We start from the raw sequence: 26057 nt of genomic DNA on the forward strand, positions 1-26057 counted from the left end.
CAATTGTATCGAAGACTTTCTATTGGAACGGGTTTGCTTTCTAGCAGTTTAGTTCTGTTGTGTTATCTTTAGTGGCTATGGTAAAAGTTTACCGAATGGTTTGACTTTGATAAATCTAGCCACGAGGTTGAAAGGGCCGGGTAATGCGTTGCCGTCTATTTACGGCTTCAATAGCTTTCAACTCTGATAAAGTAGGTAGTACTTATTTCTACGTAAGAGGTAAAACGGAGCTAATTCTTCCAGATCATAGCTTTGAGATCTTCGCTCCCCCTACTTACCTATTCTAAATTCATGAAGTCACGATATTTCAAATTTAAATTTCTGTACTCTGATTTCAATTTTGGAAAAATTTTGGAAACCTACTTATCACAGTTGTGTAAATACATTAGGTAACGTTTGTTTAAAAATTTAGGTGATTTATCTGTGCTCTCAAAACTGTAATAGGTAGGTACTCGTTTGCTAATAGAACATCGATTGAATCATGGAAATAAACACATTGCAAATGTTCAAGCAGATGATGTGTGTAATGTGCACAGTGGAATCTTGGGAACGGGCGAGCGTGTAGAAGATGGAAATAAAACAATTCACGTCATCTTCTCTTCTTGTATTATCATAATCCAAAATCAGAAGTCACAATTTCCACATGTTTGTTTAGATAAAAATACGATTTAAAATATTAGTGTATACGGTAAACTTATGTTCTACATGGCGGCCACGGAAGGAAGGAAGAAGCAACGACAAAAGATCAGTGTGCATAGATAAATTTTAGTTATTGTTTTAAACTATAATGTATGCAATGACATCACTATCATGCAGCCTAGTCTGACATTCATAGTTATATAATTAATGAATATTATTTATATCACTTCCCCTTATTCATTACATTATATAAAAGCAACACCAATCATATACAGATTCGAATAAGGACATGTAGAGACAACATATTGACAAAATATCATTCATAAAATTCAAATAATGCAATAATAAAACATGCTAATTACATTATAAATAATTAATTATGCAAAGACTCTACATTTATAACATTCATGTCATTGATAAAATGTTTATGCTTCATGGAACTCAACGGTTTAGTTAATACATCTGCTATCATTTCTTGAGTTGACATATACTTAATAGTAGCAAAGCCAGTTTGGATTAAATCCTTTATATAATGGTACCTTAAATCTATATGTTTCGTGCGCTTGTGACAATATTCTTTTGACTCTAACAATTTTTGCGCACTTTGGTTATCATTATACAAAACTATTTTGGGAACTCTACATATGACCTCATTTAGGAAATTTTGTATAAAACATAAATCCTTACATACATCAGTTATCGCTAAATATTCAGCTTCAGTGCTCGATAATGCAACACATTTTTGTTTACGAGCCTCCCAATTAATTGTACAATTACCTAGCTTTACAATAAACCCTGTGTACGACTTTCTGTCTACAATATCGTTAGCCCAATCGGCATCAGTAAAAGCAGTAATATCTAAGTGATGGGTCTTATAAAAACATAAGCCATAACTTAAGGTCCCTGCTAGGTACCGTAATACACGTTTGGCAGCAAGCCAATGTGACATATTAAAGCCGCAACAAAATTGACTTAGCTGGCTACATACAAAAGCTATGTCAGGGCGTGTACATACAGCTAAATACATAAGTGATCCTATCAACTCTCGATATGGATACATGTTTTCATTTAGACAATTACCATTAGGCTTATCTAACTTACAATTTAGTATCATAGGAGTTGACACAGGCTTACACTTTTCCATGCCAAAACGTAACAAAAGCTTCTCAATATAAGACTTTTGATCTAATGTTATAACATTTTTGCATCTGTCACGACATACATTCATACCTAAACATGTTTTCAGAGCACCCAAATCCTTAACAATAAATTCCTGTTGTAATAATTTTAATAATTTATCTTTAGAGCAATTCCCAAAAACATAAAAATCGTCTACATATAATGCTATTATAGTCATCCTTTTATCAGACCTACATATATAGACACAAGGTTCACATTTGCTCTGTTTAAAATTATTATTACACAACAGCTGATGTACTTTTTGATTCCACATTCGACTGGCCTGTTTTAAACCATAAATGCTTTTTAACAAAAAACACACTTTATTTTTATCTGTGTCAAAGCCTTCTGGTTGTTCCATGAAGATATGCTCGTTTAAGTCACTATTTAAAAACGCGGTTTCTACATCAAAATGACTAATTTCCCAATTAAATTCATTAGCTAAGGCAAATAAGGTTCTAAGTGTAGTATGCCTAACGACAGGCGAAAAGGTGTCACTGTAGTCCACGCCTTGCTTTTGTGAAAAACCTCGCGCTACTAAACGAGCTCTAAATCTATCCTTACCCGAGTCGTCTTTCTTTAGCTTGTAGACCCACTTACATTTTATGATGTTTTTATCATGTGGGCGATCAACAAGACTCCAAACACCATTCTTCATAAGAGCATTATACTCCTTCTCCATAGCAAGTCGCCAATCCTCCTTATCTAGCGACAGCATAGCGTCCTTATAAGACAGAGGTTCGACCTCATTATGAACCAGCAAAGACAGATCATAATCCCCATACCTGAGTGGAGGCTTGCCGCGAGTACTACGTACAGGACGTGACAAATCAGTTACCGAACCAGGTACCTGTAGGCCGGAACTAGAATCCACTTCCCCTCGAAGCGACGACGGATCAGGTTCTGAAGAGCCACAGTTCAAATCCTCAAGATTTGGACTAGCAGCAGCAGTTCCCGCATCATCATCACCAGTACAGTACTCCGAGTCCGCACCTGAATGGATGGTTGTATTAATATCATGATCACTTTGATTGAATTCATTTTTACTAGAACTAATATCACAGTTAGATTCAGTACAATTTAAAATATCACAGTTAGATTCATTTTGTAAATTATTAATTTCATTTGTGACTATACTATTATTTAAATTATTAAATTGACTAGAAATTACAACTTGATGTTCAGTAAAATTATTTTTATTTTTACAATTACAGGGAACATTGCCCATGTCCTTTAAAAATCTTCCTTCCAAAAATTCTACATGCCTGGAGTGTATAATCCGCTTAGGATTTTTTGGATCGATCAATCGGTAACCTTTAGTGGTATCACTATAGCCAACAAAAATATATGGTTTAGATTTAGCATCTAATTTAGAACGTTTTTGCTCTGGGATCAATGAGTAAGCAATGCAGCCGAAAATTCTAAGGTGACCTAGGTTAACATCGGTACCGGTCCACACTTGTTCAGGCATCAGTCCGCCAAGGGCAACCGTAGGGCTTCTATTTTTAATATATAAAGCGGCCATAACAGCCTCTCCCCAATATTCCCGGCTGAGACCAGATTCCTGCAGCATGCATCTTGCCTTCTCTAACAAAGTCCTGTTAAGCCTTTCTGATACACCATTTTGCTGTGGGCAGTAAGGCACAGTGACTTGATGCACAATGCCCTGAGATTTGAGGTAGGAGCGAAAACGCTCATTACAATATTCTCCACCTCCATCTGTTCGTAGACACTTAATGTTGACACCAATTTGCTTTTCCACAAGGTTTTTAAATTCAATAAAATAGGAAATTACCTGACTTTTCTCCTGTAGTAGATACACCCAACTCTTCCTGCTGAAGTCATCCGTAAAGGTCAGCATATATTTCGCACCGCCCCAACTTCGAATCGGCATCGGTCCACAGATGTCCGAATGTATGAGCTCAAGTCGACCAGTGGCACGTTTGGCTTCACCAGAGGGAAAAGCTTTGGATACTTGTTTGCCCTCTAAGCAAGCCACACACGCCGGTAGCTTGTGTTCTTCATTGTCCTGAAACATAAGAACATTGTTCTGTCGCAAAGCGTACATACCTCCGTAGCTCATGTGTCCCAGCCGCTTGTGCCAGATTTCAGCTGACACTGACAACGCACTCTGTTCCTCCTGAACTCGTTTCTTCAGAAGAACTGAAGAATGCACCACTGGCTGCGAAATATTACCTGGTGTACCGCTGGACAGCCTATAAACACCATTGATATCACATGCATGACCTACTACCATGCCTGTGATCCTACAGTCCCTATCTTTATAAATGTGACACCCTTTCTTATCAAATACCAGTATGAAACCACCCTTAGTTAATTTACTAACAGAAAGTAAATTCATCGCTAATTTAGGAACGAGCATAGCTTCAATTTGTACATGGCAAGAGGGAATAACAAGTTTACCTGTTCCTTCGCTAAGCAAATACTCGTCGTTAGCCATACACACACGGCTCTTATTATTCTTAAAGCTTGTTAGCATATTCTTGTTCTTGACCATGTGATTGCTGCAGCCGCTGTCCACAACAAAGTCTTCTTGAGCAACGGAATAAGCGCTTTCAGTGACATTAAAAGCCTTCTCAGCCTCTGCATTTTCTTTCTTCTGTTTGCGAAGCTTAAAGCATTTGTTCCGAACGTGTCCAGGCTTCCCGCAGAACTTACAGATAACCTTCTTCTTGACAAAGTAGGCATTTTCATGCATAGTCCCTTCATGGTTGCCGTTCTTTCGCATCTCTTCTTGAAGAAGACGTGTCCGGACCAACTCGCTGGAGAGAGAAGAACTAATACATGCTGTTTCCAAGTTACTCACAAGAACATCATATTCGGAAGGTAAGCCAGATAAAAGGATTTCAGCAACCTCCCCGTCTTCAATAGTTCTTCCAATATCAGACAGTTGTGAGACTAGCGTCATGACCGCATTTATGTATTCTTGCATGCTCATAAAGTTCTTAAAATCAATACGATGAAGCTGTCGCAACAACAAAACACGACGGTATAGCCCCCGGTCTTCAAACACCATGGCAAGCTTTTCCCATGCATCACGTGCAGACACCGCTTCACGTACATATTGGTAAAGTGACGTTTCAATACTTAGGCAGATTCTGGCCAATGCCCTTTGATCCTTTTGAGTGTCTTGAATCGATTGTTCGCTTATACAACTCCATAGGTCTTCAAGAATTAATGTCATCTTGATAGAGAATTTCCATGAAATATAATTGGCCGAGCCACGCAATTTCTCCATGTGTACTCCGGCGCCGTTGCCAGTAATAGCCGGCTGCCTAGGAGCAGTGACGTTGACATTTGGCGATGATCGCGACATGTTGTTTCACAAAATAAATCCGCACGCTCTCTTCCTCAGCCCTTTTTCCAACTTCTGGGATTCTAATATTATAATATGTATTTAACACTGGTGACATAACCTGTTCAAGCAGATGATGTGTGTAATGTGCACAGTGGAATCTTGGGAACGGGCGAGCGTGTAGAAGATGGAAATAAAACAATTCACGTCATCTTCTCTTCTTGTATTATCATAATCCAAAATCAGAAGTCACAATTTCCACATGTTTGTTTAGATAAAAATACGATTTAAAATATTAGTGTATACGGTAAACTTATGTTCTACATGGCGGCCACGGAAGGAAGGAAGAAGCAACGACAAAAGATCAGTGTGCATAGATAAATTTTAGTTATTGTTTTAAACTATAATGTATGCAATGACATCACTATCATGCAGCCTAGTCTGACATTCATAGTTATATAATTAATGAATATTATTTATATCAGCAAATAGGTCCACTTTTAATATTTAATCAGCAGAGCTTTGAGCTACCTATACCTTCTGCTCTGTATTAAAGAAGAAAGATTGTGATGATTTGTAAAGAAAAGCTTATTATTTAAAAAGATTAAAATAGTACTTCGATACTAAAGAAAAGTAAAAAAAAAACAAGGAAGAGACGATAGAGGGGAAAAGAGTTACGAGAAGACTAAGAAGCTTTAATTTTTTAAGAGAAGGCGAACGTCATGTCATGGCCACCCTATAAAAGAGAGAAATTGATTTGGATAGAGTAGAAAGAGCAAGAAAGAAAAGACAGGGAAAAAAGAAGAAGAAAATAACAAGAATAGGGGTTTAATGTTTGTCCAACAAAAGGTGCACAAATAATACCTATCTAATTATGTATCTTATGATATAGTAATAGTAGGTTCTACCTCAGGTATCCTGGCGAAGAGCTCCTGCAGGCGGCCGGGGTGGTGCGGCGCCGCGTGCTCCAGGTAGCTCCGCAGCACCTGCACGTACCGGTCCTGGATTCCTTCCAGCTCCACTTCTGTAAATAATCACCTTTGGTTATTAGGTATCCAGCCTAGAGATATGAAGAATTAGGAGGGAATTTTTACTTAATAACAGGGCTTTTATTTTAAAGCTAGGTATATTAAATTCATTAATTGAAATAATTACCTATAATACGTAAGGTACCAATGCTAAATGTAAAAAAATAACGATGACTAAACGATAGGTAGTTGCGTCTACTCGCCGCTAGATGGCGGAAAGCGCTGCGGCGAACCAATGCCAGAGCGCTGGGTGACGTCACACGCTCAGTAGGTCACTGCGATAGGGGGGCAACGACCGCGGCTAGCCGTTGACCTCCGCAGCTCGCGTCCTCACGCGCGCTATCTCGCTCGCACAGCCTGCGCGCGCTATTGTTCGCGCGAACTATACGAGTGCGCTCTTCTGTATTAGTCGCTAGTATGCAATGTAGGTACAGGAAACCAGGGTTTAAAGTAGATTGCGGTATTAATGTAATCGATTTCAGCGTATTAGGTTTGTTTAAATAGTTCGTCAAGGTTTGAGTGTTTTACTTTCATGTATTAGAGAAAAGCGTTATTTACATAATATAAGGTAATGTATGTATGTACCAGTTCATATTCCTAGCACAATTTGGACTTAGTGGTTAGGACGTCCATCTCAATAAAGTAAGTGGATGGTGATGTCGCATCGCGCACCGTGGCGGCGCGCAGTGCAGAGGCGTACGTTACGTAAATACGTTCGTCTCGTACCGCTACAATCTGCGCGTTTTCCTGCGCTCGCGCACGCCGCAGCGGGCAAAAGAGAAAGTGCGCCTTCCGCGTTGCGCTTTCCGCTCTGAGAGTGAAATGCTGTCCCGTTGCACTGACGTAACTCTATTACACGTATTGTGCTAAGCTCCGGCCTATAGCCCGCTCGGATATTACATTAAGTACTTATAATAAAAGCAAGATTCGTAAGTACTTTCTTCGATAGTTAAGTCTCCTATAAGTTACAGATTTAGAACGTTTTTGCTACAGAAATAGAAATAGGTACTTGCTTAGCTGGTGTCGCAAGAAATACCAATTGGAAATAGAAACACATTTAAGTTTCAATGTAATTATAGGCTGGTCCGTACCTATGCGAGCAAAGATAAAACGTTCATATCATAGTCGATACGTCTATTATAAGCTCGGTGCCACTTTTGTCGACACTGGTCCAATAACAGGCATTTATTACTCAATTCCACGTCTAACAGTATATGCGTTGCCCAATAGCACACATGGACACAAGAGACACACACAAACACACACAAGCGACGGCGCGAATCGTTGCGCAAGCGCTTTCCATTTCACCGTAGCCACTCGCTTTGGTAAGTTCAACGATAAAGTTCGATACAGAACACTTTCCTTTGCAAATAGATAAGTTAAATTACCATATTTCATAGACCACGTTCAAAACTAGTTTGTAATTCAGGAGATTATCTAGAAATGATTGAATTACTTCGCTCAACGATTTATCTTAAGGAATTTATCCAATCTTGTGACTATAATCTGTTGCTGGTTTAGTACAAATACAGCTAAATCTATCTTAGTTACAATGACGAAAGGAGGTGAAAATCACTTTATTTCACTGTATAAACTACTACACTCTCTTCTATTCAAATTGACTTTAAGATTTTGAATAGCAAAATCTTACTGGATAGTGCAATACCGACCTGAGCGAAACTAAACCCATATTTAAAGTCATAAAAATAATAGTGTGAAAATTACGGATTCAGTAGTGCATATTATATAGTTATAATATTCTTCCTTGACACGAACATTTTCGAATGGTTTAAATGAGTTATCATTAAACTAGTAGGTTGAAGACCAGCGGTAACTTATCGATGTTATTAGGCATTTTCTAGGCATTTATTAATATCTGTAGACATTACATAACATGCTACGTAATAAAGTGCCGAGCACTAAATAAGTACAAATTCTGAACAACCTGTTATTATACGAGTAGCATAGATTAAGATGCTAATACCTACTATTGCATATTGGTTGCTGCACTTGATTTCATACATTGCATTTGCAAAGTGACAAGTTACTTTGATAAGGGGATGTATCCTAATGAAATAATCATCCTGGTAGACCATAATAAAAGGATAGAAGATTATTCTCATTAAAAAATAAACACATAAATGAGTATTACTTCTATCCTTTTATCCTACATCCTTCATAAAGTAACATCTCTGTAGCTAGAATCTACATTGAGCCTGCAATGCAAGTAAGTACATTTGATAAAGGGTACTAGGTAGCAGAGCGCATGCGTGCTCGGTGAAAATAATTTTCAAACATGGCGTACGCGCGTGACCCACTTACGCACGATAACGCTGGATGTCATAGTTTCCCTGCGCTCTGTATTGCCTGTGCGCATGTTTCTATGTTCATAAATAGAATACACTCATTTTTGTACTTAGATACGTACAAGTGTCTATAAAATGTTTTCGCCGTTTACTTTGGAACCGGAATATAATCAGAGCGCTCTTGTTTAAGCGTTAAACAATAATAATAAATATGTTGTTAATGGTAACTGAATAGTTTTACTTTATTGTCAAATTAGAATCTCTGATACTATCATTACTAATGTAAGAGACGCGATTAGAAATCGCTACGCAGGTGGTACAATGCATTTAAAGCTAGTTTAGATGGTAATCTAGAGATCGAGAACTTTCGTTCGATGTCTTATCGTTATCGCCCTCGGAGTGAAATTATCGGCAAGTCCCGAAGTTGTTCCTAATCGATTTCGCAAGCGAGACTCTCGCAACTAGGTTACATGTACCATAAATCATAATAATTTTAACGACCACTTTGCACAGTCTACTTATCGTGTCACCATATCGAGATTTTATACCATTTCAAAGTCGTTGTGTAAGTGAAAATGCGCAGAGTTTCCATTACTGTCCTATCATTATTCGATGCCACACGTTATAAATATTCGATATGAACTGTTCTAGACTGCTAGTAGGTAAAACTTCGAAGGTTCATAGTCAATAGTAGCCGAGTTGAGTCAGTGAGTATGCTGTAATTTTAACTGTCAAACCTCTCGTAAACCGAGAAGTATCTCTTGTGGTTTCTGAGAAACGATTTACCTAGTTGAGACATTTGTTGGAAAAGGCGCGTAAAACGAGTAACAACATAATGAGTGGTGCGCGTCACCGCGTCGTCGGCGTCGGTAGGATGCCTAGTGCCTAGCTTGCGTAACATCACTGACCTACCTAACCTACATGAATCGCGGCTCGCTGCGAGGCTGTGCACCCCTGCCACTCGCGTTAACTGGATTACGACTCTAGTGCGTTGACATGCAATCATTTCTAGGCTTCATAATGACACCCTACACAGTACTGGCTCATTTACATGGCCATAAGAGCCAGTATTAGACCAAGTGCAACTAACTGCTCAAGGAAAATTGTAGAATTAGAGAGGAAAATATTTGATGCCTAAGTCCTAATCAACTCTGCAATATAAGTCGTGTAATACTACTACTCTGGTGAATTGTTGGAATTTCAAATATGGTAAGTATATAAAGTGTATTTCTGGCGCTATATTAACTCAATCACTCAAAGGTTTGAAACATAACGATAGAGAAGCGAAATAGTTTGTAGGTTAAGAAAATAGTCTTTTATAAACAAGGAAACGTACTGAATAACGATATTTACATAGCCTACATAACCGTTCCTAATTACAGAGTCAGTGAAAGGTTATCAATAAGCACGAATTTAAACTATTCACTGAACATTTCTGGTGAAATTGACAGATTATTGTAACAATGGCCGTTCTACCGCTTTCTTGGTTATAAGGGTCATGATAAGAAGATAGTTAAGATCGATAAAGGAACATTGATTTAAAATTCATCACGTGTAGAGAACTGAAGCTTTGAATCAGTTCATTATCGAGGTGTAATGAACTCTTCATTATTTTGGACTAGCGGTGGATCGTTCGTAATGTTCTCAACATTACAAATTGCGTAATGTTGAGAACATTACACAATCTGTTCAGTAATTTTTCCGTGAAAGATTATCAAAAAAATTCACAAATAGCGGCACTTTATAAATGATGACCGTTTTGACGTTTCGCCCGCTCATCAAGTTTCGTATCAATTGATAACCACGGTAAAGGAGCAAATAGTATACAGTAGCGTAGTGTAGTAGTGTGTGTGTGTGTGTAGTAATGTAGTGTATAGTAGTAGTCGTAGTATACTTTATTGTGTTAATCAAGTTTCGAATTAATTTCTAACTATAATTGACTAAGCGAAATGCTGTAAGTACTTTACTATATCAAAATGGCCATTATAGTCTGTTGCTAGTTTAGTAGAAAAAAAGTACGTAACGTATAACGTACGTATTTACTTAAGTAACTGTGTAGTCGTAACATGAATCATATCAGGGGCCTTTGGCAGCTCAATAGGAACCCTGACACCAGGGTTGATAAGGTCGGTCACCGACTTCACAATCCACACGAGAGAAGAGAAGAAGAAAGCTACGTACCTTGATTGAGCAGTATGTAGACCTTCAGACAGACGTACTCTTCCATCCGTAGCTGGATGCGGCGGAACACGCAGGTGATCTGTGTCATCTTCTCCACCACCAGGCCCACGTCTAGCCGCAATTGCTCCAGCGTGATCGGTCGCCCCATCAGTGATGTCAGGCAGTTCTGTAGCGTCCGCAGGTTTGCGTTTACCTGGGAATTGATATGAACTTGTAAGTAGGCCACCCTTCACACATTTATGGGCCTTCTCCAAAGTACCGGCCAACGAGAAAAATCAGTATTATCAGGCAGTTCTGTATCGTCTGCGTTTTAGCTGTTTTCCTGGGTACTTGTAAAATAAAGGCGGTCATTCAGCCATCATACATTTATGGGCCCTTTACAAAATTGCCAGCCAATGAGAAAAATTGCTGTAAATTGTAGAGTTAATTATTTTAAGCAATTATTTTGTTCGTGAAGAAGTTGTTACGTTGTATTGTTGTTGTTTACGTAATACCATTGATTATGGAGATATAACGTTGATTATGAAGATTCTATTAATATTAGCCGCAGGAGCTTCAATATTAGTTGGAGGAAGGACTTTAAATACCTACCTATTGAATCAAAAAGGCATAATTCTGTACAAAGATAATTTCGTACAAACCAATTTTATTTAGTCTAAACATTTTGTACAAATATACATAGAACGTTTTACTTAATATATACAATTTCTAGCTATATATAATAGGTCATTAACCTTACAACCCACATAACAGAAGAAGAAGTAATAGAAATGTAATAAATATGATTATACAATCACAATTTATAACAATTCGAAAAGTCTAATATATTTAAATTCAATGAAGAATGTCAAATTGATAGGTAATAATGAAATAAAAAGCCGAATACTATCCATTTTACATAATGTGAATATGTAAGTAAGCGAAGAGGAACTGCTCTAGACAATGAAAAATGCTTTTTGTGTAACTACCGTCATTAGCATTACCTCTCGTTTACGTAACATGCAGCGCCGGCGCACGCTAATACTTGCACTACTTATGAAAAGTAAAAAGTATCTAGGCAATGAATTAAGTTATCATATTTGAGATCGAAACGAAAAACAAATCAAAAGGGAGCTATTTTGGCTATAGTGTTCTCGCCTAAATCTGTCATTCTCAAAATGACATCATTTATTGGAACTGATATTTTTTAAAATTTGAATTGAAGGATTATTAATAAAAGAAAAGTGGATTGGAATTTTGAAATAATATTACATGAGTTTATGTATGTATGTATGTATGTATTACGTTCCATTTCAAATTCTTTTAAGTGATATTTATTATTACATACATTTATACCCACTTACCATGTTTCATTCAGTAAGTAATAGGTTCACCAATGTGTCAAAAATTGCATGAAAAATCTGATCATTAATGAAATTCTATAGAACGCGTAATCAAATTCTACTAGGTACTGAAATTTTGTAATTCTTTCTCATTCCACAACAAAGTTATTTGATACGCAAAATATTAACGACCGCGTAAAGTGTAAAACTTCATGTATAAATAAATCATTGCACTCTACTTCTATGCAACAGACTAACATATCCATTGACAATAGAGGAGTGATAGAGTCGAGTCGGCGTTATTGCATTAGTTTACGATTCTAATAAAACGAGTTATGCAGCGAATGCGTCCGAGTGCAACTCTATGCGGCTTTCTATGTTGCGCAACGGTCGATGCAGATCACGTAACCGCCGGTGCATGTGGCGGAAGTCTCTGCAGCGAAATCGAATGTGACCTGAACGGTCTACCGGCAAACCTGAGACTATTTCTGGGATCTCTGAGATGTAATTAAATAGGTATACAAACGGGTTATTTGTTAGAATGATCAATAGTTTTAAATATATTTTGTAGTATCAGTAACGAGGGGATCCTTAAGTGTTGTACATTTGCCCCGTATCGCATTAACTAGTAGCCCAGATATCATCATCTCCTTAGCGTTATCCCGTTTGCACAGGATAACCTAATCTGAAGATTTGACAGGCTCGGTTTTTTACGAAGGGAAAATCAGCTAAATACAGGTTAGGTCACATATCTAACCAAAACGCATTTCTCGGGTATGTGGGTCTCCTCATGATGGTTTCCTTCACCGCTGAGCACATGATAATAATTTATGATCCAAACATGAATTCGAAAAACGATTTCAAAATGATAAGTTTAGGCCCGTGCTGGATTCGAACCTGCGACTTCACAGTGAGAGGGTTCTTCCAACTGGGCTACCACGGTTACTGGCCCAGACATATTGTCATGAAATAATGTGAATACTAAGTAGGTAACATTTGACACAGAGTACTGTTAGTTGATCTTTCAGAAAAAAACAATATTAGTTTGCGAAATAATAGCGCCTCTACGACAGGTGCCTATCTAAGACAATAATGGAAGTGCAAAGAATGTATGAAATACTATGTAACGTAAGAAGACTCACCTCTTGCATAAAGTCATGTTCATGGTCTGAGGAAGGCGGCGCGTGCGCATGCTTCCCGTGCATCGCCTGGTACGCCGCCGTCGTCAGCACTGAGATCTCGTGCCACTTCTCCATCAACAGCTTCGAGTGGATCTCCATAGGAATCTCCATAATGAATGGAAGTTTTTTGGTCCACGCGACCATTTTGTGCACGATTGAATCGCCGATCTTGCAGAGTTTGTCTCCGATTTCCGACGTATCGTGTAATAAGTCTGGTAGATGGCGGACGGTGGCGATGTCTTCCATTGCGTCGCAGTCGATCAGCGCTCGGATCATGTGCAGCGCCCGCTCGAGGGGAACAGCACGGTCTCGGGATGATGACACTGCGCTCTCCAGACGCGCTCTTAAATGGACAACCTGTTGGAAAATACTTTTAAGTCACACAGAATACATTTTGATAAGAAATAACAAAAATACATAGGTATATCAAGATTCTTACTTCGCTAGGATTTGTTAGTGCAGTCTTTAGAATGGTTCCATTAACAAGGTGTGGTGGGAGTGGTGGTAAAGGGTCCTTGGGTTTCTCAGGTGGTGACGCTCGACTCGTCGTCGTCGCTGCTTTGTTCGCCTTTTTGTGCTTTCTATATTTCACCTTGTACAGATTGTACACGGCGCCGCTATTACGTCCACCGGGCATACGATCCTCTCGTACAGCTGTGAATCAAAAAACAATATTACAAAACTTACTCAATATTCTGTTCGGAGAGTTAGAATCCGATCAGAGTAACACTTACCCTGTAAAACCATCCCCTGTTCGATGCACTTCTTGAACCGGCAATACTGGCACCTATTCCGTTGTGCTTTCGTAATTTCACAGCCACCATCAGCAACACATGTGTAAACTCTCCGGTTTTGTACAGTCCGTTTGAAGAAACCTTTGCAACCTTCACACGTGATAATGCCGTAATGTAGTCCCGTCGCTTTGTCTTCACAAATCATACATATCATAGGTTGCTCGTCCTCATCGCGCTCAGCCTCGGGCGCGTACGCCCGCAGCTCGGGGCGCGGCAGGGCGAGTGAGCTGGCGCCGGCGACGGCCGCGCCCGCCACGCTGCCCGCCGCCGCGCTCAGGTTCAGCGCGTGCAGCTGCTGGTGCGCCGGCAGCTGCGACACGTCCCCCGCCCACAGCAGCTCCATGTTCAACGGCGGACCGCGCGGCCGCCTCAGTTCGCCACCAAGGTTCAGCAGCAACCGCGCGGCCGACTCCTCGCTGCACGTCGCCGGGTCTGGCGTCGGTGGTGTAGGAGTATGCGACGCGCTTGCCGCCGGCTCACCGCCGGGATTCGGAGCAGGCAAAGTCCAAAACATTGTGCGGACTCCACCCGATTCGCCCATGATCACTGCGGGCGCACCGCGCCATTGCGTTCCTCTCGCGCCGCCTTTCGGCTCGAGGGGTTGAGGTGGGAAGTGCCCACCGATGAGCTCCGGCTTGACACCGTTGATGGAGGCGGTGGGTGGCCAGGCGCCCGGCGATAGCGAGCCGTGGGAGCCCGGCGGCGGTGGTGCGAGCGCTCGCGGCCGGTAAGGCTGTGGCGGCTCGGGGGGCGTGCCCTCGATCTTCACGGAAGAAAGTTGGGCAGGTGACGGAGCGTCATGCTTGGCGCTGACCGCAGAGTTTTCCGACTTGATGGCTGCCGCCGTTCCCTCAAACTTGATGACTGAGTAGGGTGGCGCGGATCGGATGACGGTGGGATGGCAGGCCGGCGAGGGCGATGGCGATCCGCCGCCGTCGAACACGGGCGGCGGGTGCGGCGGCGTGTTGCAGCCCGCCTCGGCCATGCGCGGCGAGGGCGGGCCCGGGTCTGGCGACGACGTGCTCGTGTCGGCGGCTGACTCGCCTGTGGGGTACACCACGCGGTTAACAAATGCCTATCGACCTCTCGTATCCGCGCTGAAGAAAAAGAGCACCGTGGACTTTTAGGAGCGACAAATAGAAACTAGGTGAAATGTGAACGACCGCGCGACGCGATCGCAGTTAGCGCGGGGCGCGGAGTGGCGCGGGGACACGACACTGCACTTCCCGACGCCGCCGACTAGATTAGCCGGTTGCGTCACGATGTGAGCGTCGCTGTCCCGTCAACCGCTTAGAAAATTTCATCTATTATGCCTATTAACTATGAATTGCAATATGATGCTATTGAAAACAAATTAAAACTTCTCAACACAATGTAGGTAGATAGAGCAAGTGGAAAATTCTTAACGGGTTATGTATTGGTAGGCATTTTATATAACGATCCGGAATAGACGTGGAAAATGTAGGAAGCGTAGAGTGCGGCACTGCGCGCGGCGAGCGAGATGCGAGCGGCGGCGGCGCGCGGAGAAAGTGAAAGCTGCGCGAGCGCAGATGGGGCCCGGAAGTGTTGCGCCTGCGCGCTGCACCCAGCACAAAGGGCTTTACGTCACGTTGCACCACTATATTCCTATACACTGAATCACTTTTCTAAACATAAGCTCTATTAGACTTATGAAATTATTAAAACTTCTTATAGGTAAAGAAGTTACCCATTATGTATTTTGCTCTAACATCATTGATGAGTTTTGAGACAAGAAAAGTCATCTATGACGCCAGATTGCAAATTATATATCACCCTGTCTAAAATAAACAAAAATAAACACGCACTTTATATTAAACAGCGATACTTATTCAATAAATCAGAAACTTTACCGACTTTTTATTACTAAATCCATAGGCGTAGTTACCCTCTCACGTGCCGCCGGTTACATCTCAACACACACGACAGTTCTTTTACTTCAGAAATTAGATATCAGCACTAAATTGTTCGAAATTTGAAAAGAAAATGCGGCGTATATTTTTGTCATTCGTTGTAGAGCCGATTGGTTGTTTAGGCCGCCGGTTTGGGCGGTAGAATTTTTGTTTACGCGGGGAAAAGTCGCGAAGAAAGTTTTCCACTGGCGGCGGCGGCCGTCGGCGGGCGGGCGCTAGCAGTGAGCGCGACCTACCGCACGAGCGCCCCGCTCCCCGCGCCCGGCGCTTCCCGGTCCCTCCCTCCAGCACCCACCACTATTAGGTCACTCAGACGACCGTGCGTGCGAAGTGCAACCGCTCAATGACTAGTGCAGCGCGTGCACCGCTCTCGCTTCGAGGACGATCTCTATTTCACTCCGCGTCCTTTGCCACATCATTGGTGGGGACCGATCTTTCTAGCCGGGTACCGGGTGACGCAACGCTGAGGTTCTAGGTACACTATTTTATGTGCATCGACCTAGTTGTGATTACTTCGCCGTCCCCGGAGAATAAAAGTATAAGTGCAAAAAGTCAACTTTTCAGGAAAAATAAAAAACTGAAATATCGTCATAACTTTGTAACAAATAAACTATGTCAAACATCAAAGACTGAATTAAATAGCTAATTTTTTACACTAACGCTTATTTATTATTAATTTGCTTTTAAGTTTACAGTTTGGGAGATAATGTATTTTTTTTACTTTAGCAAAAGAACAAATAATTAATATTTTTTTAATAGTCACTTGTCATTTTATTCTCGTAAATTTTATTATGCAACATAAAAAAAAGGAATCAATATCATTTTATTCGTTGGAAATATTAGAGTGAAAGCTTGCCGATTATAGACAGTAGTATTTTTTTTCTGGTTATTTGAGTTATTGTTCAGGTTGGCAAAGTCAAATATAACTTTGTTCTAGTACTTAATATAAAACAAAATTATGTTAATGTTATATAAGTATATTAATTAGGAAATATTATTTTCATGAGATTAACTTTTTTTGATAGAGCATAATTAATTTAATAAAATTTTAAACAGTAAAGTGAAAACAATTTTGATAAACTAGCATTTCACCTACTTTTGCAATAATATTTAATTTATAATTAAAGGAAGGCAATATTCAGAATAATTTATTATGTTATAATTAAAACTTTATGTTTTATCCATCAAAAAAACTAATAGAAAATATTGCTCAAAGTGCCATACGTTGAAACATAGGACTGCCTTCACCCCTGAGCAGATGTATGGAATCATCATAAATGCGATGAAGTAAAAGAAATGAATCAGTCTTATTTTTTCAATATTAAAGAACTAGTAACAGATACAGGAAGTAACTAGACAAAAGACTAAAGTGGACAAAAAATAAAATCATCAAAAATTATGGAGGTTTGCGCTTGTCATACTCACCTAAATGGCTTATATTTTTAATGTAATTTATACAAAGAATATTCTATATTGCATACAATTAATTAAATGTGTCTAGAACGATGAGACGCCGACGAACAGTGACAACCACTGCTGCTTAAATCAAGTTAAAGTAAACATATTATGGACGTTATTCTATAAGTTAAGCTGTGTGTAATAATTTGATCAGTATGTGCAATTCAGAGGCCATACCTGCCCACTATCCTACATTCTATCAATCACTTACCTTTGATGATGCCACTGTAAGAGGTGACAACAAAAGTGAACATAATAGATAAATACAGTTTAATTAACTTGTGCTTGATTTAACTCCTTAAATCTAGTTAGTAGCAGTGGTTGTCACTGTTCGTCGGCGTTTTATCTTTCTATACACATTTATTGTATGCTATTCGGAATATTTTTTGTAAAATCATTAAAAAATATAAGACGTTTTGGTAAGTATGACAGGTGCAAACCTCTATAATTTTTGACGATTGTATTTTTTGTCCACTTTCGTCTTTTGTCCAGTTACTTCCTGTATGTGTTACTAGTTCTGTAGTATTGTAAAAACCAGACTGATTCATTTCTTTTCCTTCATATTGAAGAGAAGTTACTTTCGCATTTATAATAAATGCATACATCTCTCAGCTGCTCAGGGGACAGTCCTGTATTTCAACGTATGGCAATTTAAGCAATTATTTCTATTAGTTTTGATATTTTTATAGTATTCTTATATCTTTAATGGATGAAACACATAATAATGAGAACTGCTTTTGGCAAAACTGTGTAGTTCTCATGGACAGTGTCCACAATTCACACATTTCTTAATTGCTTAATCCTGCATTGATAAAGGCATGGGACAGCTCAATGTTCGACTGTTGCAAGTCTTATCACCAAAAAGTGAAACACTGGGCTGATTTTTATACTCTGAAGTGGTACTTCACCTATTACTTGAATGTGCTCCATTGGAGAGTAGCTTCTGTGGAAGCTAGCTGACCTTCACTAATTGGGAACTTTTGTTATTTCATTTGCAATCAGTTCGTATACAAAAGATAGTAAGCGTAACAAACACCTTTAAGGGTGAGAACACGAGAGCACTAAGGTATGGTATTCGATGGACATGAAGTTTATTTGAAAACTCAATCTGGGCTACTATCACACCAATATTGACAGACTACTGATGTTCTTCAAGAGGCAGTTGCAAACCACATTTTCAACTGACGCTACCTACTTGCACAAATTACCTACTACGTATACATCCTGAAACACAACTACAGCTGTAGACGTCTTCTAAACCTCGTGGACAGGGTCCATATAGCTCAAAATCTGTCTATTCTGTGAACTCTAGTGGATACTGACATTAGAAAATTTAAGCCTGTATCTATACTAGTACAGCAATAATGCTGAGATCGCCAGACGCTTCAGCTAGCTCCGATACAGGAGAATTAACTCAGTAACCATATCCTCATGGGCCACTTTTTTCTGGAGTTTTTCTAGCGTAATCGGGTGCTATATGTCAGACGATGGAATATTTTATCGTATCATCTGACGCCCGTTCTTCATGCAATGCGGAAGTTACCAGGACCGAGGCACCAAAGCAATTGGCATAACAATTAAGCGCAGACCGATGGTCATATCTCCAAAGCTGACAAGTTTTCCAAGGGGTCGACGTGCAGGGCTCGTTTTAACTATTCATTAACAATCGGAATGGAAATTTGGTAAAGTACTCTTCTGGTAGTACATTTTGGTTACCATCCGGTGAAAGTGAACATCTGGTCAATCTCATCACAAGGAAAATGTTTCAGGTGGTATTCCGGCATTTGTCCCCTATAACCGTGTGCCTGAATTATTTCGTTCCATGGCTGATGCGCCTCTGTTGTCTATCTGTGAGGACAGTACGTGTCTCAAAATCTTGAAAGGTTGTCAAGTTGCAGCCTGTTCCCGAAAAAAAGGCAAATGGCAAATCAAATCCTCCATCTACTGGCGATCTTCTGGTGTGTGCAACGCCCCCGATTTCAGTGACTGAACCCTTGATGTCTGTTTGTCCGATCTACTTGGTTTTAATGCCTGTTTTCTCCCTCTTCATATTAAAGATCTGTTGTTGACGCCTAGTATCTATGGCTATGCAGACGATATAACAGTAACAGATAAATACTTGTTCAGTGCACGAGAAAACACAACAGATGTCTGTGCTTTCAGAATGTTCTTTGACATCGTGTGAATCTAATCACATAGTTTAAGTGGCCGCAAACTAATGTCATAGGGCTAGATTGCGGCCATGTAAATCTTATACATTCCTTAGGTAAACAACATTTTTAAAACATTTAAGCATAACAGCGACCGTAAACTAATCGAAATGTTCCTTACGCGCAATAATATTAAAATAATAATCGTAACCTAACTTAACTTATCACATGAACCAGAAGGCAAGAAAACTTATACGATTCAGTACGTCAGTCACCTGCCACTCAGCCGTAAACCTGTAAAACCTATATATTAGTATGCGGCCTTTCTGATTTATACGTACATGTATTTTTAATATTTTTAACCAAATAGATTTGAAATTACGTTAGTTAACTAATACTGCTACTATAAAAACACATCGGAACTGTAGAAGTAAAATAGAAGACTTAATTATTTGCTTCGGAAAAGACACGTATTTACTTATTTTTTGTAACATTGCGAGATTTTGCTTAAGGTTCGTATGGGTGACGAATTTAACAAAAGTTTGTCGCCGTATGGTTGATATTATCCTGCCAATTAAATAGCTTTCAATTGTAGTAAGTAAGTAAATAGTACTATTCTACTTTTCCAAAATCGTAATTTCGTGTGTAAGAGTGTGATAAAACGCCTAAAATTTAAGTTTTTCTTCGTCACATCCTTCAAAAGGCCGCAAATCGGAGAGGGGCCGCCAACCGGTGCACTGGCCATACTAAAAAATAAAACAAACAAAATTGACCTGGACGAGGATGAGCAAATGAACGATATCGTTACCTTACTTCCTATTCCAAACATTTTATTATATAATAGGATAAGACAATACTAATAATCCTGATTAACGCATGATTTGAGACGACTAAACATTGCTTGAAATCAAGTTCGTGTTACCTTTGACTCCGATAACGTATTGTTATGGTGGAAGGTTTCTTTATTTTATTTTGCTTATCATTCATTAGTATTTAAAGAATGAATGTATCAATGTGATAAGAAGATATTGATTAAATTTTATTATTATTTGGTTACAAGAACATAGTTACAAAATGTCTTAAAAATGATTGAAGATAAACGAATTTCACCAATAGACATTATCAAAGTAATCAGTGAAGTAAATTTTATTAAGGGAAATTAGTGAATGTAGTTGCTTTCTAGTTTAACAGAATAAAATGACAAGTGCTCTTAGCTATTTGAGTAACTGGATAAATCTAAGGGAACAATAATACACGTGCTATAACCAAATTAAAGTAAACTGAAAGTTTTTTCTAATGTGTTCATATTATAATCTTCTGGTTAATGCTGTAATTTAAAATTAAAAAGAATAAAATAATAATCTTCAGTATCTCCGTAAATAATCACTAGAAAAATGTGGAAAAAATTGACAAGGTGTATTTCAACTCATAGAAACAGATTATCAAAAAACATTAAAAAAACGATAAATGCGTTTGTCATTTTATTCTCCGGGGACGGCGACTTATATATTCTTTTGTACTACGCCTCTACTGTTAACTGTTAGGTAAAAATATGAGGAAAAACTAGTCTTCGATCGTTGTATTAGTATGGGGGGAAATCGTGCTCTACGCATTTATATTCCATTTGCATAGTATTATAATGTCAATAAAGCTGATACTTAATTGTGTTATAGTAAAACGCGTTATAAAAGGTTGTGGCGCGACAGACAACAATAACGGTAGTTACGTAAGCGAGTCTTCTATTTCGGGGTTTATCGCGATTGCTCGGCGATGGCTGCAGCCCGAAGGTCGCGCGCGGTCACCGACACGGTGGAAACTGGGTCACTCCCCCACCCCTCAGCTCCCCCGAGCCCCCACAGCGATCGCCGCCCCTTCAGAGCCACGTGCCCACGTTTCTCCTTTTGCATAAGAAATGTAATCCTCATAATAATACTCTGATTGTCCTTATCCCAAAAACGGATAACCACGTTTGAGAAGGTATCTACGGTATTACAATGTGCTGTTTTCTCTCTTTGATAAGGTTATTTTTAATGGAACCCCTACCCCGGCTCTTTTTAGCTGGAGTCTATTTATAGATTATACACGCCGTGCTTTTACTTTACATCATACTAACAGCCATAGCGGTCCTTTTTTGGTCAACAACCATAATAGGAAATGTTAGAATTATGAACGGTTGTCAGGGTAACAAATTAAAATTATTTGTCCATAAGTTACCTGTGTGTGATATTCTGAAATACGTAGGAAAATTTATTATCGCAAGACCTTCTACATTGAGCACACCGACTCTACTACTTTTCGCTACGGAAACTGCTTATCTGAATCGTACGATAATCATATACGCATTTCTTAGCAAGAACTGCATCGTCAGGGACCGCTATAACAATTTCATTCATATTATCATTTAGTTCATACTTCTCAAACCACATTTTCAGTGACATGGAGTTCCATAATTCATGGGAGAAAGTCCCAACTGAGATAGATATGGATAAATGGATATATCCATTTATAAACAGGATCTGAGGAGACAATGTGAGAGTGATGTATGAATAAAATTGTAGGGAACTAAAGCTTGTTTCATTTAATTTACTAAGTGTCGTGTTACGAATGCAATCTCGTAAGTAGCGGTGAGTAGAGGAACCCTATAATGAATAGGAATGTGACTTAATTTAGATGAATATGATGCATTATATACAAGTGACAAAAGTGATTCTGGTCACCACCACAACTCACACCCTTGCGTGACGTACATCACAACGTCTTTCATAGTTATTTACTTTTAAAGTAAGTACAATGACTGTTCCTACATAGCCGTATCGACAGTAAATGTCAATATTGGAACTTGTGCGGACCATCCAAGTTTTATTTTCAAAAGGACTTTTACAGCGTTATTATTCAATTATTCAGTGACTGAAGAAAAAGATGGCGCGTGTCGGGTACGTTGTGTTACGTTGACAGTGTCGCGTCGCGTCGCGTCACACGGCGTTACGTCGCGTCACACCCCCAGTGACGCCGTCGACTCGGCTCTATCAGGATTTATGCGAATCAGACTATTACGTAAACAGATTGGGAACGCTCCGGCTATTTTTACCCCGATAACTTTGTATTTAGATTCGTACTCGTACATTGAGTCACATAAAAATATTTACGTTGTTCATTGACGCAACGAGGTGCAATCTAGTCGTGCACGTGGCGGGTGAATGCATCCGAGAGCCAGTTGCAATAATGCATATAGGGGAAACATTAACAAAAGATGAATATTATCTTTGCTCGAAAGATATTTTGAAGCAATCAATTGATTATAAACAAAATGAGACATATTTTAAATTTAATAACTGTATTCTTCATGTAATCGCATTCGAAAAATAACTGAGTAATCTTCGAATTCAATTTTGGCGCCCGCGGCTATGTTACGGAATGACGATATTCATGAGTCTACAATAGAGAATAATTACGCCATTTTATTGCTCTCACCTCGGCGTTTACGTAAACTTTCTTCACGTCACGTTGCGTAATCATAAATGTTTAATATTTTTATTAATAAATATTATTAGACTAAGAAGTAATTTTTTAATTACAGCTTTTTAAATGGGAAATGCAAGAGTGGTTCGCATGATTTTTATAACATTTTAAATAGCCAAATTACGAGAGCAAAATTACTTTTGTTTTCGACAAATTGGCGTTGAGCGGGAATTTTTGTAATTACACCGCTTATGACGATGACGATCTTTAATTAAATTCGTCGTACTAATTAATAAGCACAAAATGGTTTAAACAAAATGTTCATTTATAAAATTTGCATTATAATTATAACATGTTGTGTTTACATTGTCGAAAATGCGAACGCTAAAGGCCAAAACCGTACAAATTCCCCGAGCCGGATCTTTGAAAGAATATTATTCGGTGAAAGTGCTGGCATTTCTCAGAACCAGTCTGCGTTCTCTCACGGCAAGTTATGTTCGGATGTTATCCAACTTTCGGCGATGACGACGATTATCGAACTTCTAACTTGTTTACAAATTTCTTCAGGTGATGTAATAATAAACTGATAATATTGATGAGATATGGTTCCAAATCACGCCAATTATTCAAACTACTTTCAGTCGTTACGTGAACTCGTTTCTCGGTGATTTTAGCGTATTATTGTTGAATGCTCATTTGTTTTGATTTTCATTTTGCCCAACGAAAACAAAAAGGTTCATCCACTGCTGACTTTGAACCTAATTCTTGGTTATTCACCGTTACGTTTACGCTATGTAGTCACAAAGAACCACGAATGAAAACGAAATTGTGAGTGGCAAGGCGGGTTCACTATCTACGTCGAAAGCGACAGCGTCCGTGAGGCGATTGGGAATGACGGGACGGTACGGAATACCTTCTGAATAGCAATCACGCTCCTGACCTTACGCTGCACTGCACATATTGATTCAATCCACTTATTTGTAAACGTCCAAAGAATGTCAGATAAGCTAGGTTTAGTTCAGGGAAAATTGGAATGAAAATACTTTTTTTTTTTGAGGGTACAATGTTTGGAACTGGTCAGAGCCACTATTCTATTTCTCGTTTCCTGATTTGTACGGACAAATATTTTCAATTTTAGAACGATATTTATAAATGCTGACTGAAAATAGTGTTATTTTACGGATTTAAATGCATTTTCCATCATTCATACATCCTAAACCAGGGAATAACTGTAATTGTATCAGTTAAGTTCCTATCCGTTACCTAGATGGCGTACGTGTACCGGATTCAGTGTAATACGTAAAATAAAATAGTTGTTTTCTCATTTACTATTACCTACATTTACCTACCCATTTCATTGATAAGAAAAAGTCAATGAGTAGTTTTTTTATGATTATGATACGATAGAACGTTGATTATGCATCGTCGAAAAAAAATATTTTTCATAATAGTAAGAAATTACCTATGATTTACTCCATTACACGGTAACACGGTGCTCATTTTTATACAGACACGAATACATGAGATTATGCTTGAGATATTTACTTCATTAAATATACAAATTAACATATAAGCCAATCCAAGACGATGTATGCATAATGGGCATTATACACATATATTTCGCATAATGTAAACTCCTATATAATGCGTAAGCATTATATTCTATAATTCAGCACTTGATACTCTTTTATATTTAAAACCAACAAAGTAAAAAATAATATATTATATATTTAAAAAAATAATATATTTTAAATAAATAAGTACTTAAATATAATTTTAATACAAGTGCATACTCCACACTGGGCAATGGATTATAAGCCATGTGCTAGTATAAATAGAACTCACCATCGCTACTACATCGGGAGTCAACTTTCCGCCTCTTTAGTTTGAGGTCTTGGAACAGACTCATGTTGTCTAGGTCACACGGGCCGCGGCTGAGTGTCATTATTCCTGGAGACAAAAAAAAAACATATGTTAAACAGATAAGTACTTTTAATTTTTACATTTTATTTCGGGATATTATTAGGAATGGATTTGTATAGCACGAGGTTAAAAACTTGGAGTTTTTAGTTTTTGGACAAAACGCCAACAAAAGTATTACCCATAATGATACCTACATGTTTAATATCATATTTTTACTATAGATATGGACATGCATCATGAGTTACGCGTATAGATTCATTAAGTACCTTTATGAATCCTTCCGGTAAGTACCTACCTACTACATCAATGATGCAGACAAAAAGTTATCAGAACATTTGTTTTAAAATTTTCTCTTACTTGGCATACAATAGTGTTCAAGCAAATCTAGATTTGAATATAAATAGGTTTATCTTGGTTTTTTTCCATCACGGTCACGATTATGTTTAAAAAGAGTTGAATATGTAAAAAAAGTAAAAATTCTCACTATAATTAGGCGACATATCTGGTCTGGCGACGTACATCGGCCCCGTTATGATGGGATATTTATCGTGCATTTTGGCGATACTTTTTCGAAGCGGCAGAAATTTCAATGTCACCACTTTTCATGGCCGAGATTGCGAATGACTATGGTCATTCGCGAGTTATTCCATGTTTTATATTTCAATCCTCGGTTCTTATTTAGCTACGTAAGTTTTACAGCGCCGATAACGCGTGCATTTCATAGTAACCTGCGTATGAGCTACGTAGAGCCGTTACATAACTGTTTACTTTGCTAAAAGAATTAATATACACCTAAAGAAAATATTACTGATTGTCATATCATTTAGATAAATCTTTGCATATTTATGTCAGTAAAGAACTAGTGTAATATGTCTTCAAATATTATAGTCGTGTTGTTAAACACTGAGTAATGACCGGATAGGGTGAAAATATATCTCAATGTGACGAGTTTTTTAACACATAATTTATGTCTATCAACAGGTAAAGAACTGTGTGGTTTATTGTAATATACTTAAGTAACGACAATTTTTCGTGTCACCTAGCTGCCGCGAATGATGATGTCTATTCGCTCGAAACGTTTATTTTCGAGCGAATGGACATCTACATTCGCGGCCAAAGAGAGACTTAACTTGTACTTGGCAGAACGGTAAGTAATCTATGACCGATTCATATACAATGACGTTGCAGCG

The 26057-nt window shown here is 38.7% G+C and overlaps 1 protein-coding gene across 2 annotated transcripts in view; it reads right to left on the bottom strand.

Annotated features, from left to right (window-relative positions):
- LOC126380148 (hormone receptor 4-like) overlaps nucleotides 1–26057 on the bottom strand; it is a 44608-nt gene that overhangs the window by 4875 nt on the left and 13676 nt on the right. The window contains exons 1-7 of one of the 2 annotated variants that reach the window (XM_050029409.1): nucleotides 25352–25476; nucleotides 24790–24894; nucleotides 13887–14990; nucleotides 13592–13806; nucleotides 13114–13509; nucleotides 10650–10842; nucleotides 6043–6158 (exon numbers count right to left, since the gene is read on the bottom strand). In XM_050029409.1, the coding sequence (XP_049885366.1) occupies nucleotides 6043–6158; nucleotides 10650–10842; nucleotides 13114–13509; nucleotides 13592–13806; nucleotides 13887–14990; nucleotides 24790–24894; nucleotides 25352–25421 (2199 nt within the window). In that variant the 5' untranslated portion in view covers nucleotides 25422–25476. Of the gene's footprint in view, nucleotides 1–6042; nucleotides 6159–10649; nucleotides 10843–13113; nucleotides 13510–13591; nucleotides 13807–13886; nucleotides 14991–24789; nucleotides 24895–25351; nucleotides 25477–26057 lie in introns of those variants that run through there. The other variant, XM_050029418.1, reaches the window with a different exon arrangement.

This window comes from Pectinophora gossypiella, chromosome 3 (genome assembly GCF_024362695.1).
Source record: "Pectinophora gossypiella chromosome 3, ilPecGoss1.1, whole genome shotgun sequence".
Taxonomy (NCBI): domain Eukaryota; kingdom Metazoa; phylum Arthropoda; class Insecta; order Lepidoptera; family Gelechiidae; genus Pectinophora; species Pectinophora gossypiella.